Source organism: Octodon degus, unplaced genomic scaffold, assembly GCF_000260255.1.
Source record: "Octodon degus isolate 3935 unplaced genomic scaffold, OctDeg1.0 scaffold00092, whole genome shotgun sequence".
NCBI lineage: Eukaryota > Metazoa > Chordata > Mammalia > Rodentia > Octodontidae > Octodon > Octodon degus.
The window spans coordinates 6,457,106-6,469,960 of NW_004524668.1; the positions used below are offsets into that span (position 1 = coordinate 6,457,106).

General features: G+C 42.7%; 1 protein-coding gene across 7 annotated transcripts in view; it reads left to right on the plus strand.

Annotated features, from left to right (window-relative positions):
* The window catches only part of Ubr4 (ubiquitin protein ligase E3 component n-recognin 4), a 134,468-nt gene that overhangs the window by 12,179 nt on the left and 109,434 nt on the right, over nt 1–12,855 (plus strand). For all 7 annotated transcript variants that reach the window (XM_023722546.1, XM_023722550.1, XM_023722547.1 and 4 more), the window contains exons 4-17: nt 221–350; nt 452–591; nt 1,725–1,827; nt 1,957–2,098; nt 2,247–2,371; nt 5,621–5,745; nt 6,333–6,392; nt 6,485–6,675; nt 8,848–8,947; nt 9,085–9,222; nt 9,786–9,903; nt 10,796–10,983; nt 11,890–12,049; nt 12,161–12,246. In XM_023722546.1, coding sequence (XP_023578314.1) covers nt 221–350; nt 452–591; nt 1,725–1,827; nt 1,957–2,098; nt 2,247–2,371; nt 5,621–5,745; nt 6,333–6,392; nt 6,485–6,675; nt 8,848–8,947; nt 9,085–9,222; nt 9,786–9,903; nt 10,796–10,983; nt 11,890–12,049; nt 12,161–12,246 — 1,806 coding nt within the window. The remainder of the gene's footprint in view (nt 1–220; nt 351–451; nt 592–1,724; nt 1,828–1,956; nt 2,099–2,246; nt 2,372–5,620; nt 5,746–6,332; nt 6,393–6,484; nt 6,676–8,847; nt 8,948–9,084; nt 9,223–9,785; nt 9,904–10,795; nt 10,984–11,889; nt 12,050–12,160; nt 12,247–12,855) is intronic.

Genomic DNA, 12,855 nt, shown 5'->3' on the forward strand with positions numbered 1-12,855 from the left:
TGCTGGGGGATTGAACCGCGGTCCCTGTGCTTTGCTAAGCTTGTTCTAAGTAGGTGCTTTAGACCACTGAGCCATCTCACCAGCCCCTAAGCTTGTTCTAAGTAGGTGCTTTAGACCACTGAGCCATCTCACCAGCCCCCAAAATTTGCTTTTGTGTTAGTTAGAATTCCTGAAAGAGTAAATCTCTTGTGAGATGTATTTGAATTTGTTTTCTTTTCAGAAACACTTGATTCTCCTAATCAAGGGCCTGTGTACTGGCTGTAGCCGACTAGATAGAACTGAAATAATCACATTCACAGCAATGATGAAATCTGCCAAGCTGCCACAAACAGTGAAGACACTTTCTGATGGTGGGTGTCCTTTACAGACCTGGTTGTGTGGCCGCCTCTGTGGCAGCTTTGCCTTCTGATGGCACTCTTCTGATCACGGGTATTACTTTCATATTTTACAGTGGAAGATCAGAAAGAGCTGGCCTCACCAGTAAGCCCCGAGCTGAAGCAGAAGGAGGTGCAGATGAATTTTTTGAACCAGCTGACCTCAGTTTTTAATCCTAGAACTGTAACTTCACCAGCCGTCAGTCCACAGGCACTGGTAAGTTCCTCCAGCCAAATGTCCTGGTCTCCATGGGATTTAAGATGATAGCAGTCCAAAAAAAGAAGTAGCGTGCTTTATGTTTGTGATAATAAATGGTGTCACATCCCACATGCAGTGGTTTGGTCAAGGATGGATCACGTGTACTATGGCTGTCGCATAAACTTCTGTCGTCTAGTGATCTCATAGCTGCCTTACCCGGTGTGCACTCTGAGGAGTTTGCCTAATGATAAAATTGTCTAGTGATGCAGTGCTTAGGATGTATTCACACCTTTAAACTGTGTAAGGTTATGTGATGATAATAGAAAAAATAGAAGACAACACAAAGTAAAACTCACCCCAACATTGTCTGTTATTATTGCTATTTTAATGACCACTCTTCTAGGCATTTTTCAATGCAAATAAACATAAAGACCTTGTGGAATTTTTTGTAGAAGGCATCACTGTATAGCTATAGAATACACACATATATATATATATATATATATATGTATTTAGGACAGGCTCTACAGGCTCTCACTATGTAGATTGTAGTAATTCTGTTTTCAGCCTTCCAAGTGCTGGGATTATAGGGGTGCACCACCACGCCCAGTCTCACCATCTCAGTGTGCCCTGTGGGTGCAGCTGGCACAGCACACTGGGCATCAAACCCTGGCCACTGCACTCTACCTAAGCAGGCGCTTTAGTCTGCTGAGCTATCAAGCCGGCCCCTAGAATAAATATCTATATATCTATATATCTATATATCTATATATTTTGATTTATTTATTTATTTTGTGTGTGGCCAGTTCAGCCCACCAGGGGGCGGGGCTGGCTGGCATGTGGTGCTGGGGGATTGAACCGCGGTCCCTGTGCTTTTGCTCAGCTTGTTCTAAGTAGGTGCTTTAGACCACTGAGCCATCTCACCAGCCCCTATGTTTTTTTTTAAATATGAATTGCTTGAAGCTACATATTTTTCCCCTCTTCTTGAATGAACAACCTTGATTTTCTCTGGTATAGATGAAGGGTTGTCCCATCGTTAGCTGGGCGGTATGAGAGTAGCCACATAGCTGCTTGTTCACTTTCTGTTCTCCACAGCAGGACAGCCAGCAGTGAGAGGTGGGCGTGTCTTGCTAGCCCTGTGTTTCTCTTAGGTGGAAGGAGAAAATGATGACCAGTCATCTACAGATCAAGCCTCTGCTATCAAAACCAAGAATGTATTCATTGCTCAGAACGTGGCTAGTCTTCAAGAGCTTGGTATGACTCTGGTGACTGTGAGAAAGCCGGTTTCTTGCTGCCAGCGATTCAAGTGTGCATGTTTTGTGTGGAATAGGTTTGGGCATCAGTAAGGACTTTTTGTGAGGTTGTACCTTTTCACTGATCCAGGTGGCTCCGAGAAGCTGCTGCGTGTTTGTTTGAATCTGCCATATTTCCTACGCTACATCAATCGGTTCCAGGATGCAGTGTTGGCCAATTCCTTCTTCATCATGCCTGCAACAGTAGCAGATGCCACTGCTGTTCGCAATGGGTAAGGTGCTACTGGGAGCGTGGTCTTTTCAGTCTGATTGAAAGCGATATAACGGCTGTATTTTATAACTTGTTGATTTCATTTTTCAAGTTATAAAAGCAAGTGATTCTAGGAGATATTTTTGTTGATTTTTTCCATTATGTTCTAGTTTTCATTCACTGGTGATTGATGTAACTATGGCATTGGATACCCTTTCTCTACCTGTGTTAGAGCCTCTCAATCCCTCTCGGCTACAAGATGTGACGGTCCTCAGCCTAAGCTGTCTATATGCAGGTGAGAACTTATGAGTTCTTAGTTTTTAGTCAAGGACAGGTACATTTTCAGGAAACTGTTCCTCAGAGAAGCCTGAGGACTGTCTGCCCTGTTCTTATTCCTTTCCCTGAAGATTTTATGTTACATATAAGGTGACATGAAATCTAATAAGAATCTTTTTAAATTATCCTGTTGCTTAACTGCTGGTATTGTGTTAAATGCATATTTGGTCTTGTAGTATTTACAGATATTGTCTACTCTATGAGGAGCAAAATGCCAAGGACTGTAAACAGTATGTAGTTCCATTCTACAGAAAGGAGCTCCACAGTGAAGAAGATGAGATGTATAGAATATTTTGGGCACACAAAGAACAGAGGGATTGAACCTTATTGTGGAAGCATGTTTGAAGAAACTTTTATAGGACAGGCTTTATGGATACTTATTTTAGTAAATGTGAAGAATATTTGTGTTTCACGAAAATCCCTCTCTATTGATCGTGCTGTCTTGTAAGTGGCCTGATACTTGGTGTTTATTTTTTTAAATTAGTATTAGTGGCCAGGGAGATGGCTCAGTGGAATAAGCGCTTCCCTGGCAAGTGCCAGGGTCTGAGTTCAATCCCTGGTTCCGCAAAAAAAAAAAAAAAAAAAAAAAATTGTTAGCATGACTTGAAACCAACTCATTAATTTTGGGTTTTATGCCTTTGATGATATAGCACTTTGAGAAGTGTACTTGATTCTTGGTGAGGTTTTGGGTTTGCAGTCTTGTAATCCTGACCTGGAGAGTACACCAGGAAGTTGCTGTGGTTGATTCATCTCCTTACATTCTCTGAACAGCTAGGTTGAGCATCTGTGTACAAATGGAGGTAAAAAGATACAGGTGTTTGGGCTTATTCAGAGCACATTAGTGAAGAACTTTTATATATAAAAGGAACTGAATGAGAGGTGAGAAAGTGTTCAGAACTTCAGAACAACCAGAGTTTATTTTCAGTTTGGAAAGTCAGCAGAAATGAAAGTCTTAATGTATCTTGAGAGATGGTAGACCTTATAGCAGAGGGGTGTGTGTGGGGTGTGTGTGTGTGTGTGTGTGTGTAAATCTGTGAGTTTTGTAGGCTTCAGTGGGCGCCATATACCATATAGCTGGACAGAAAGACTCAAGGAGAAATGCAACTCAAAGTCATTTGGAGTACATCCTGTAGACAGTAAAGACCATTACAGGCTCTGAAGAGTGCAAGCATCTGAGGTATATTTTTAGGAGTGTGTGCGTGTGTGTGTGTGTGTGTGTGTGTGTGTGTGTGTGTGTGGCTGGCAGAATCAGGGAGTGAACTCAGACCCTTGTGCTTGCCAGGAAAGCACTTATTCTACTGAGCCATCTCCCCCGCCCCTGAGCTATATTTTTAGGAAAAACATTTAGGCACTGCAGTGCAGGATATTTGGGTCTGGAGAAATACTGGAGGTGGGGAGATATGTTAGCAGGTATTTGTAGTCTTTCAGGCAGAACACACTTAGGACCCTAGCTGGGGTTAGCAGCATTAAGAATAGAATGCTACGGCATGGCGGTACGTGCCTCTTACAATCCCATCGCTCTGAGAGGCTGAGGCAGAAAGATCATAAGTCTGAGCCCAGCCTAGGTAATTTAGCAAGACCCTGATTCTAAAGATCTGGGGATATAGCTTAGTGTGAAGGCCTTGGTCATTCCCCAGTTACACACACACACACACACACACACACACACAGAGTAGAAAGCTAAGGAGATAAGTGAGAATGTGCTTTTCAGTGGCTGGATCCAGTGTTTCCCAAAACTCTCCCTTTGATCATGTATTTTTAATTTTAGAGTTAGTTTATTTTACTCCCTGAAGAATTTCTTGGCTCTCATGTGGATCTCAGTATATTTAGTCAAGATGTAATCAAAGTCCGAAAGGGTAGTCAGATGTGGTAACGTATACTTCCTGCAGTTTAGAAGCCTGAGACAGAAGGTTGGTACATTTGAGGCCTACCTGGACAACTTAGCAAAACTCTGTCTCAGAAATTAAAGCAGGCTTTGCATGGTAGTGCATGCCTGCAACATGAGGACCTGAGAAGCTGAGACAGGAGGATTGCTGCAAGTTTGAGGCAAATAAAATATAGGAAAGGGCTGGTAAAGCAGCTTAGGAGTAGAATGCTTGCCTAACATGTGTGGGCCTCTGGGTTTAATCCCTAGTACTGAAGAAAAGAAATTTCATAGTTGGATTAAATATCCCAGCCTTAATTTATTGTTGAAATTTGAGATGTGATTTAAGGAGAGATGTGGCTTTGATGCCTTTAAAAAATATTTCCAAGTCAAATGTGGGATTTTTTTTGTTTTGTTTTGTAATCTTAAATTTAAAAATTATATTCAGTTTTTAAATTACTACGTTCTAGCTGGATGATAGCACATAACCTGTAGTCCTAGTTGCTTGGGAGGCTGAGGCAGTGTGAATTTGAGCAGGGAAACATGTTTAGGACTAGCCTTGGTAGAACAGTGGCAGCCTGTCTCTGAAACAGTAGGTTTTATTTCTGTAGCAGTTTTGGGTTCAAAAAATTGAGTGAGTTTTGTAGAATTCCCATCAGGCTCTCCCCAGTGCGTGTGAAATAAGTGTGGTACATTGCCATGAACTAGAGTCCATAATCCATTAGAGCCCCTCTTTGTATTATGTAGTCTTGTGGGTTTTGCCAAATGTAATAATCCTGCGTCTACCATTATTGTATCAGAATAATTTCACTACCCATAAAAATCCCCTGGGCTCCTCCTGTTTATCCTGTACCTACTTCCCTCACTCTTGGTAACCACTGATCTTTTTCCCACCTCTGTATTACCTTGTCCACAGTAATGTCATGTATTTAGAATTATATAGCTCAGTATACAGCCTTTACACGGGGAGTGAGGGTTGGGTTCTTCCATGTCTTTTCTGACTTGGTAGCTTGTTTTTTTACATTGCTGAATTATATTCTGCTAAATGGATGCCCCACAGTTTATCCATTTACTTATTGAAGAACATTGTTTGCTTGAAGTTATAAGTAATTAAGAGTAAAGCTGCAATAAATATTTATATGCAGGTTGTTATGAGGATGTGTGTTTTCCACTCATTTAGGTAAGTAGCTAGGAACATGCTGGCCAGATTGTATGGTGTGATCGTGTTTAGCCTTGCCCTGAAGAGTTTACTTTCAGTAGTCAGTCGTGGAGTTGCTTGTGGGTGGGCGTTTTGGTGGTGCCTTGGGAATACCCCATGAGTGGAATCTGTGTGTCATTTTTCAGGTGTGAGTGTGGCAACTTGCATGGCCATCCTTCATGTGGGCAGTGCACAGCAAGTGCGGACAGGGTCTACAAGCTCCAAAGAAGAAGACTACGAAAGTGATGCAGCCACCATTGTTCAGAAATGTGTAAGCCAAGCACCTGGGGGTGTGGGCGCCTTGGTTGTTCAAGTGAGGGAGTGCGGCCAGCTCTGTTCTCCCTCGCTGGAAAAGAAGGCTTAGAGTGATGTTCACAGCCCTTTCCTTTGGTAGTGGGACTGAGAGATAGGCATTCAGCTGGTGTATGTGACATTGTATAGATGCTTTTCTGTTGGCTCAGTAGAGAACACTGCAGCTTTGTGGTGACAGTGGGCCTTGAGGAAGATTATTCATTCAGAAGTACATTTGAAGCTTTACTAAGTGTCCTTTCAGGAGGTGTGAATAAAATACATTTCACATCTGGCTAAGTGCATAAAATGAATTGTGGTTGGAAGCCATCTGATACAGAGCTGCAGGTACAGGGAATGCGCAGGTGTGGGAAATGCATGAGAAGGTGACATAGGTGCCGAGTAAAAGGTGGGTGTCAGCCCTGAGTAAGATAAAGAACAATTATATCATTGGAAAATGGCCCGAGGATAGTTACCTCTTCAAGTTAAGTCAGTTTGGGTAGGATTTAGCACTTAGGAAGAAATAATGTACCAGCTTGCTCAGATTTTTGTGTCTTTGACATTGAATAGCTTGAAATCTATGACATGATTGGACAAGCAATCAGCACTTCCCGCCGGGCCGGTGGTGAGGTAAGAAGTATGTCCCTGCAGTGTTCCCATGCTGTGTCCCCTGAGGTACGGATGCCTCCTGTTCATGCCTTGTCTTGTGCCCATTGCAACAGCACTACCAGAACTTCCAGCTGCTGGGTGCCTGGTGCTTGTTGAACAGCCTTTTCCTCATCCTGCACCTCAGTCCTGCTGCCTTGGCTGATAGGGGGAAAGAGAAGGACCCCCTGGCTGCCCTCCGAGTTGGGGACATCCTTTCCCGCACAAAAGAAGGCGTGGGCTCCCCCAAACTGGGGCCCGGGAAAGGGTACGTGTCTGCTTTCTTTGTCACCCTTTCTGTTGTACTGTTGTTCTGTTGTTGCTGTTTGCTAGTGGCGAGGAGCTTGTGGCATTCCTGTTCTATCCATGACGGGTATTGTTTTGTTTTGTGGATTGGCACCAGGGCCTTGCATGCACTGGGCATAGTGCATGCCCGTAATTCCACTAGTGGAGGAGCTGAGGATCGCCACGCGCTCAAGGCAAGCACAGGCTACGATGTGTTCAAGGCCAGCTGAACTACATAGTGAGACCAAGTCTCACAAGACCTAAAAAATCCCAGGGCCTTACAAATGCTGAGCACATATCCAGCCGCTGAGTCTCACTCCCAACCTCTCTCCTCTGTGTCAATAGAGAGATCTGCCTCCCTTCCTGGTTTGAATGTGTAAGGGAGATAATGATCCTGGTCTATTAGCTCCACATCATAGCTGTGGGATTTTGGATGAGTCACCAGTTTCTTTTGATCTTGTTTCCTCATCTGGCAGAGAGAGAATATCTGTAATGTGTATTTTAGAGTTATCAAGTTCACCTCTTTTGTAAAGTGGGTTCAGTTCACTTGGAGTTGAGTACTCCCCTATTTAACCTGTCAGGGAGGGTATTGTCAGGCTTTCCTCGATTGCCGCCTGAAACATTTGTTGCTGTTTTGGTGAAGTCTGAGCTCTACTTGCTAGAAAGGAGACATAATTAACCATAATTAACGTGCTATTCAAGGTTTTGCTTCTAAGCCTAGGCATTCTGGATTTTATTTATTCTTTTAGTTCCTATTGTGTATTTGTCTCTTCTCTAGGTATTAAAGACAAGCAGTAAATGAAGCAGTGTCCTTAGCATTATAGAATTTATCTTCAGGTACACTAACAAGTATAGTACAGACAGCCATACATAAGTATTAAGAAGAGAAACAAGCCAGAAGGGGGCTGGTGAGTGATAGGAGCTATTGTTTTGGTTAGGATGGTTTCGAAAGGGCTTACAGACAGGATGTGGAAACCACATGTGAAGTGAGAGGACAAGCCATGTGGTTGGGTAGCATTGTTAAGGTCCAGGGCACAAGTGAGCTTGGCGTTCTAGCATCAGCAAAGTCAGTGTGGCCAGAGAAGAGAAATTGAGCAGGGAAACTAGCAGCAGTTAGGTCAGAGAGGTAGCCAGTGGTCAGATGAGAGCCAGGTGCTGCTGGAGGTTTTTCTCTAGGAGAGAGACATGAACTGACTTATTAGTGATCCAAGAATCCAGCTGTTGTGTGGAAACTGGCCTGCCGGGACAATTACTTGTTTCTCTCTCTTTCTCTTCTTCCCACTGAACCTATCCCTAAACCAGTATTCCCTAGGTCAGTAAATTATACAACTCAGTTGTCTCAAGCAAAAGAATTCTGATGAAGCCACCAGTAAATTCAGTCAGCCATACCTTCCAAACATACCCAAATGAACTTCTTTTCTCTGCTTTTACCACCACCACTCTATTCCAGGTTTCCTTATTTTCTCCTTTGGAGTAGTTCACTAGCTTCATAACACTTCTTCCTTCCTGTCTGTAAAATGCCTTATGTCCTTTGCTTTACTTTTTTCTTTGGTGTTCTTAATTGATTTACATGGCTTGTTATATATTAGAGGTATTAACCATTTGTCATATGGACATGCTGAAGAGAAGGAAAAAGTTTTACTTAACTATGATGTAAGCCTGGCTTGGGAGGCTGAGGCAGAAGGATCTCTGAGTTTGGGGCTGCCCTGAAGTATGTAGTGAGGCCTTGTCTCAAACCCCTCCCCCCCCAAAAAAAAAGATGGGGAAAAAAAAATCAAATGTAATGTAAACTGTTTGTTTTAGGTTTATTCTTGAATATTTTGTCATTTTAATCTTTTTCTTAAAAGAGTAAGTCTTTAAAAGTTCAACATTTAAATGTTAGTAACTTCCCATGACTCAGTTGCTTTGAACTGACAGGTAAGAGTTCCTTCTAGTCCTGGGTTCTTACCCTGCAGCTTGCAGGTCCTTTGGCAGCTCACGGGTAGGTTGCAAGGAGACTGAATTTCTGAAATGCTATGCTGATTTTGTGCATATGTATATATTTTTTCTTGGGGAAAGGTCCATAAACCTTCAGAAGCACCTAAGACCTCAGAATGGGAAGATAGGCCCCTTAATTATTTATTATTTTAAGGTGTTTCCTGTTTTCTGTGTGTAGGCATCAGGGATTTGGGGTGCTGTCAGTAATACTGGCAAACCATGCCATCAAGCTGCTAACATCTCTCTTTCAAGACCTGCAAGTGGAGGCTCTTCACAAGGTGAGGAAGGAGACTGTTTTCTTGAAATCAGCACTTGCTTTATTCGCTTTTGGGTGAACAAGCCTAATCTAGCAATGCAGGAGGTTCTTTCTGCCAGAGTCGTGTCATGAATTCCTCTTTGATACTGTTCCCTTCAGGGTTGGGAGACAGATGACACCCCTGCAGTCCTGAGTATTATGGCCCAGAGCACCTCTATCCAAAGAATTCAACGACTAATTGACTCAGTCCCACTCACAAACCTGCTCTTGACGTTACTCTCAACCTCCTATAGAAAGGTAAGCGGGAATCTAGCCATTAATAATCTGGAAGAATTTGTGTAACCTCAAAATGAATAAGATTATCTATATGCATGATCTTTATAAACCTACATTTGTAACGATGATTTTGAAGAGGAGAGGAACTTTATTTTTTGAAATAGAGGTCTTCTCTACGGGCTCATATGATCCTCATGCCTCAGCTCTCAAGTTTCTGGGAAGGGGCATCCATTATAGCATTCACCTTGGCAAGGAGCGCAGTGGGTAACTGGTTGAATGTACCCACACATTTGAATCTGCTATTATCAGTGTTATGATATATGTGATACTTAGAGATTTATGATTGGCATTCTATAACAGAAACTTAAGGGGTGCTAGCAAAATGCTTTTTTTTTCTTTTTCTTTTCCAATTTTTGAACATGTATCTGGTTGAGAGTGCTTTTGTAGAAAAAAGTAATGAGAGTTCTGATGGAGAATTGCTTCAGTTTTAGAAAAGAAAATGAGTATGGAGAAAACTTACCATACGGTGAATGGGATTAGGTAGGGCAGCTCTGGTTTTAACTGCCACTTCATCCTTCCCACAGGCATGTGTCCTGCAGCGACAGAGGAAAGGCTCCATGAGCAGTGACGCCAGCGCCTCCACTGACTCCAATACCTACTATGAGGATGACTTCAGTAGCACAGAGGAGGACAGCAGCCAAGGTAGGTGCAGCTTTTCTTTGTTCCAGAGAAGAGCTCCAGAGTTCATTTTCCTTTTGTTTTTGCCTGCCTAGCCCAGACCTTGATTTTGTGTACACTGAAAGATTGCTGTGTTGCTGAGATCAGGTTGAGCAGTGGACCACAGCAAGTGACGAACAAACGCTGCTTTCAGCCAAGCCCATGGTGCTTTTCATTCCTTTCCCAATACCTACTATGAGGATGACTTCAGTAGCACAGAGGAGGAATATATCATGTTAGTCCAAGTTCTCTCGGTGTTGACACATGACCTCTGTTCTCAGCTTTCTGGTGCAACTGGAAAGGTCCCGTGTGAGGTGTTTGGCTTGGCTGTTGTCATAGCTTTGTAGTTTAGGAGGGAAAGTGATGGTGGTGTAATAAACATCAGGGTCAAACTGACCTTCCCTCCTTCCTTAGTTTACAGAGAGAGTGAATAAGATAAGTATCTCAGATTCTTCATAGCCAGGCGTGAGAGAGACATTAAGAAAGATGAGAGGGAGAACTACCCGCTCGGGCCCGCCCCCCTGTCCCTCTCTTGGACAGGAGCTTTCTTTCTCTCAATAAATACATTCTGCTCATAAAAAAAAAAAAGAAAGATGACATCTTGTCTTCTTAGGGTTTATAGCTCATAAGACAGAGTAAACTTGGCAGATGTTTGGCTTAGTGCAAATAAAATAAAGTGAACTTATTTCTGCTTTTATTGGTGTCTTTAAAATCAGTTTTATTGAGGTATTACTTGTGTATAGTAAAATATTCTCATTTCTGACAGATTTGTGCAATATTGCAACCACTATCAGTCAGGATATTCTTAGGTTCTTTTGATGAAGCATTTTTAGAAAGCAGATTTCATGAATGTATACATGTTCCTTTCTCTTTTCAGATGATGACAGTGAGCCTATTTTGGGGCAGTGGTTTGAGGAGACCATCTCTCCCAGCAAAGAGAAAGTGGCACCTCCACCACCTCCCCCTCCCCCTCCCCTGGAAAGCTCACCTCGTGTTAAAAGCCCCAGTAAGCAGGCCTCTGGTGAGAAGGGCAACATCTTGGCTAGTCGCAAAGATCCTGAGTTGGTAAGAGTGGATTTCTGAGGTTTGGGGGGAGGAGGAATTGAGGGGAACATTTATGAGACACAGATCATTTGCACTAAAATATTTTCTAGGTTGGTGTTTACCTAGAATGTTTAAGTATATTTTTGCTTAGGATTCATGTGTATTGATTATATTACACTAAATAATTCAGAGTTCTTTTTCTTTGGGTACTGGTAGTCACACTCAGGACCTTGTGCTTGCCAGGCAGGTGCTGTGCTGCTGAGGTATATCCTGTCCTCTGATTATGAGTAGCATGTTCTTTTGCATCAGAGTAGGTTTACATCCTGCTGCTTACTTGGTTTGGGCAAGAATTAGAACTTCTTAGCTTTAGTTTTGTCTCTTTTATTTATTTATTTTTATTTTTAGGGAAGAGTCTACAGGGTGCTCAGGGTTTTACTACTAGATCTGACTTGTAGTGATCTGCCTGTTTACAGCCTCCCAAGAGCTGGGATTATAGGCATGCGCCACCATGCCCAGTATCAGTTGCCATATCAGCTCGCTCTGGGGGCAGGGCCAGCACAGCAGACCTGGGGATCAAACCCCTGGCCCCTGAGCCTGCTAGTTTTGTCTCTTGTGTGGGAACGATTATATCTACTTCTAAGGCGGCTGTGGAAATAGGAGTATATTTTTAAAGCCCTTAGTGTAGATCTACTAACATTTTACCTTACTCCATATTTTCTGAAGTCTGTTGCATTAAATTGGCATATTATTTTGAGTAACTGGTAGAATTATGTGGAAAAGACTCATAAACAGTCCCATTGTAAATAGCTTAAAAACCTGATTCATTCTTTATTGTATGAGACCTGAGAACATATTTCTTATTTGTATTCAGGGCTTGTAGGAACCCAGGGTCTGTGGCCCTGATAACAGTTATTTTATTCCTTTTAGTTTTTAGGTCTGGCTTCCAACATTTTGAACTTCATCACCTCTTCCATGCTGAACTCTCGGAACAATTTCATCCGAAACTATTTGAGTGTGTCTTTTTCAGAACACCACATGGCCACCCTGGCCAGTATCATCAAGGAGGTGGACAAGGATGGACTCAAGGGTCAGTGGGCGGGCCTTGTTCCTGGTGGGTTTTCCCAGTGGAGGTTGGGTGTTGGCATAGTATGTGATGCATGGAATAGCTGCTGAATACCTGGTTCCCATCTGTCCTAAGGTTCATCAGATGAAGAGTTTGCTGCTGCTCTTTATCACTTCAACCACTGTCTGGTGACTTCTGACCTTCAGTCCCCAAACTTGCAGGTTTGTGTTCTCTGTGGTCCCTAAGGCCAGAAACTTTATATTGGCTCCTTGGAGCTGCTGTCTTTAAAGAACATTATGTTCTTCAAATACCTTCCTTAAAAGAGCATTGAGAGCTTCTGATGTTTCTGCATGCCTTAATTAGGATCATTTCAAAAGAAAGTGTCCTTTTCCTCCAAGACAGTAAGCTTAACCAAAAACTACTTACAAAAACAAATTCTCAGTGATTATGTTAGTAGAAAAGTAGACAAAGTGCACAAGAAGGCAGTTTATAAAAATAGGAAATGTAAATGGTCAAGAAACATAGCAGAAATGCTTGTTAACAATAATGGAAGAAGTAGGCATCTTAAGGCTGTTGTGGCCTTCCTGGTAGCTTGCCTTGTTGATTCTTTACCTTGTCTTTCCTTTCTTACTTGGCTGAAGCTTGCTCTGCAGAGCTCTGCTGAGCTAGTTTCTCCATTTTTTTAAATGTGTTTAGTACAGGGTCTACATGGTCTCATTATGTGGATCAGACGTGTAGTGATCCTCCTGTTTTCAGCCTCCCAAGCACTGGGATTACAGGCGCACGCCACGACGCCCAATCTCAGTCACTGGCTCAGCTCGCCCACCGGG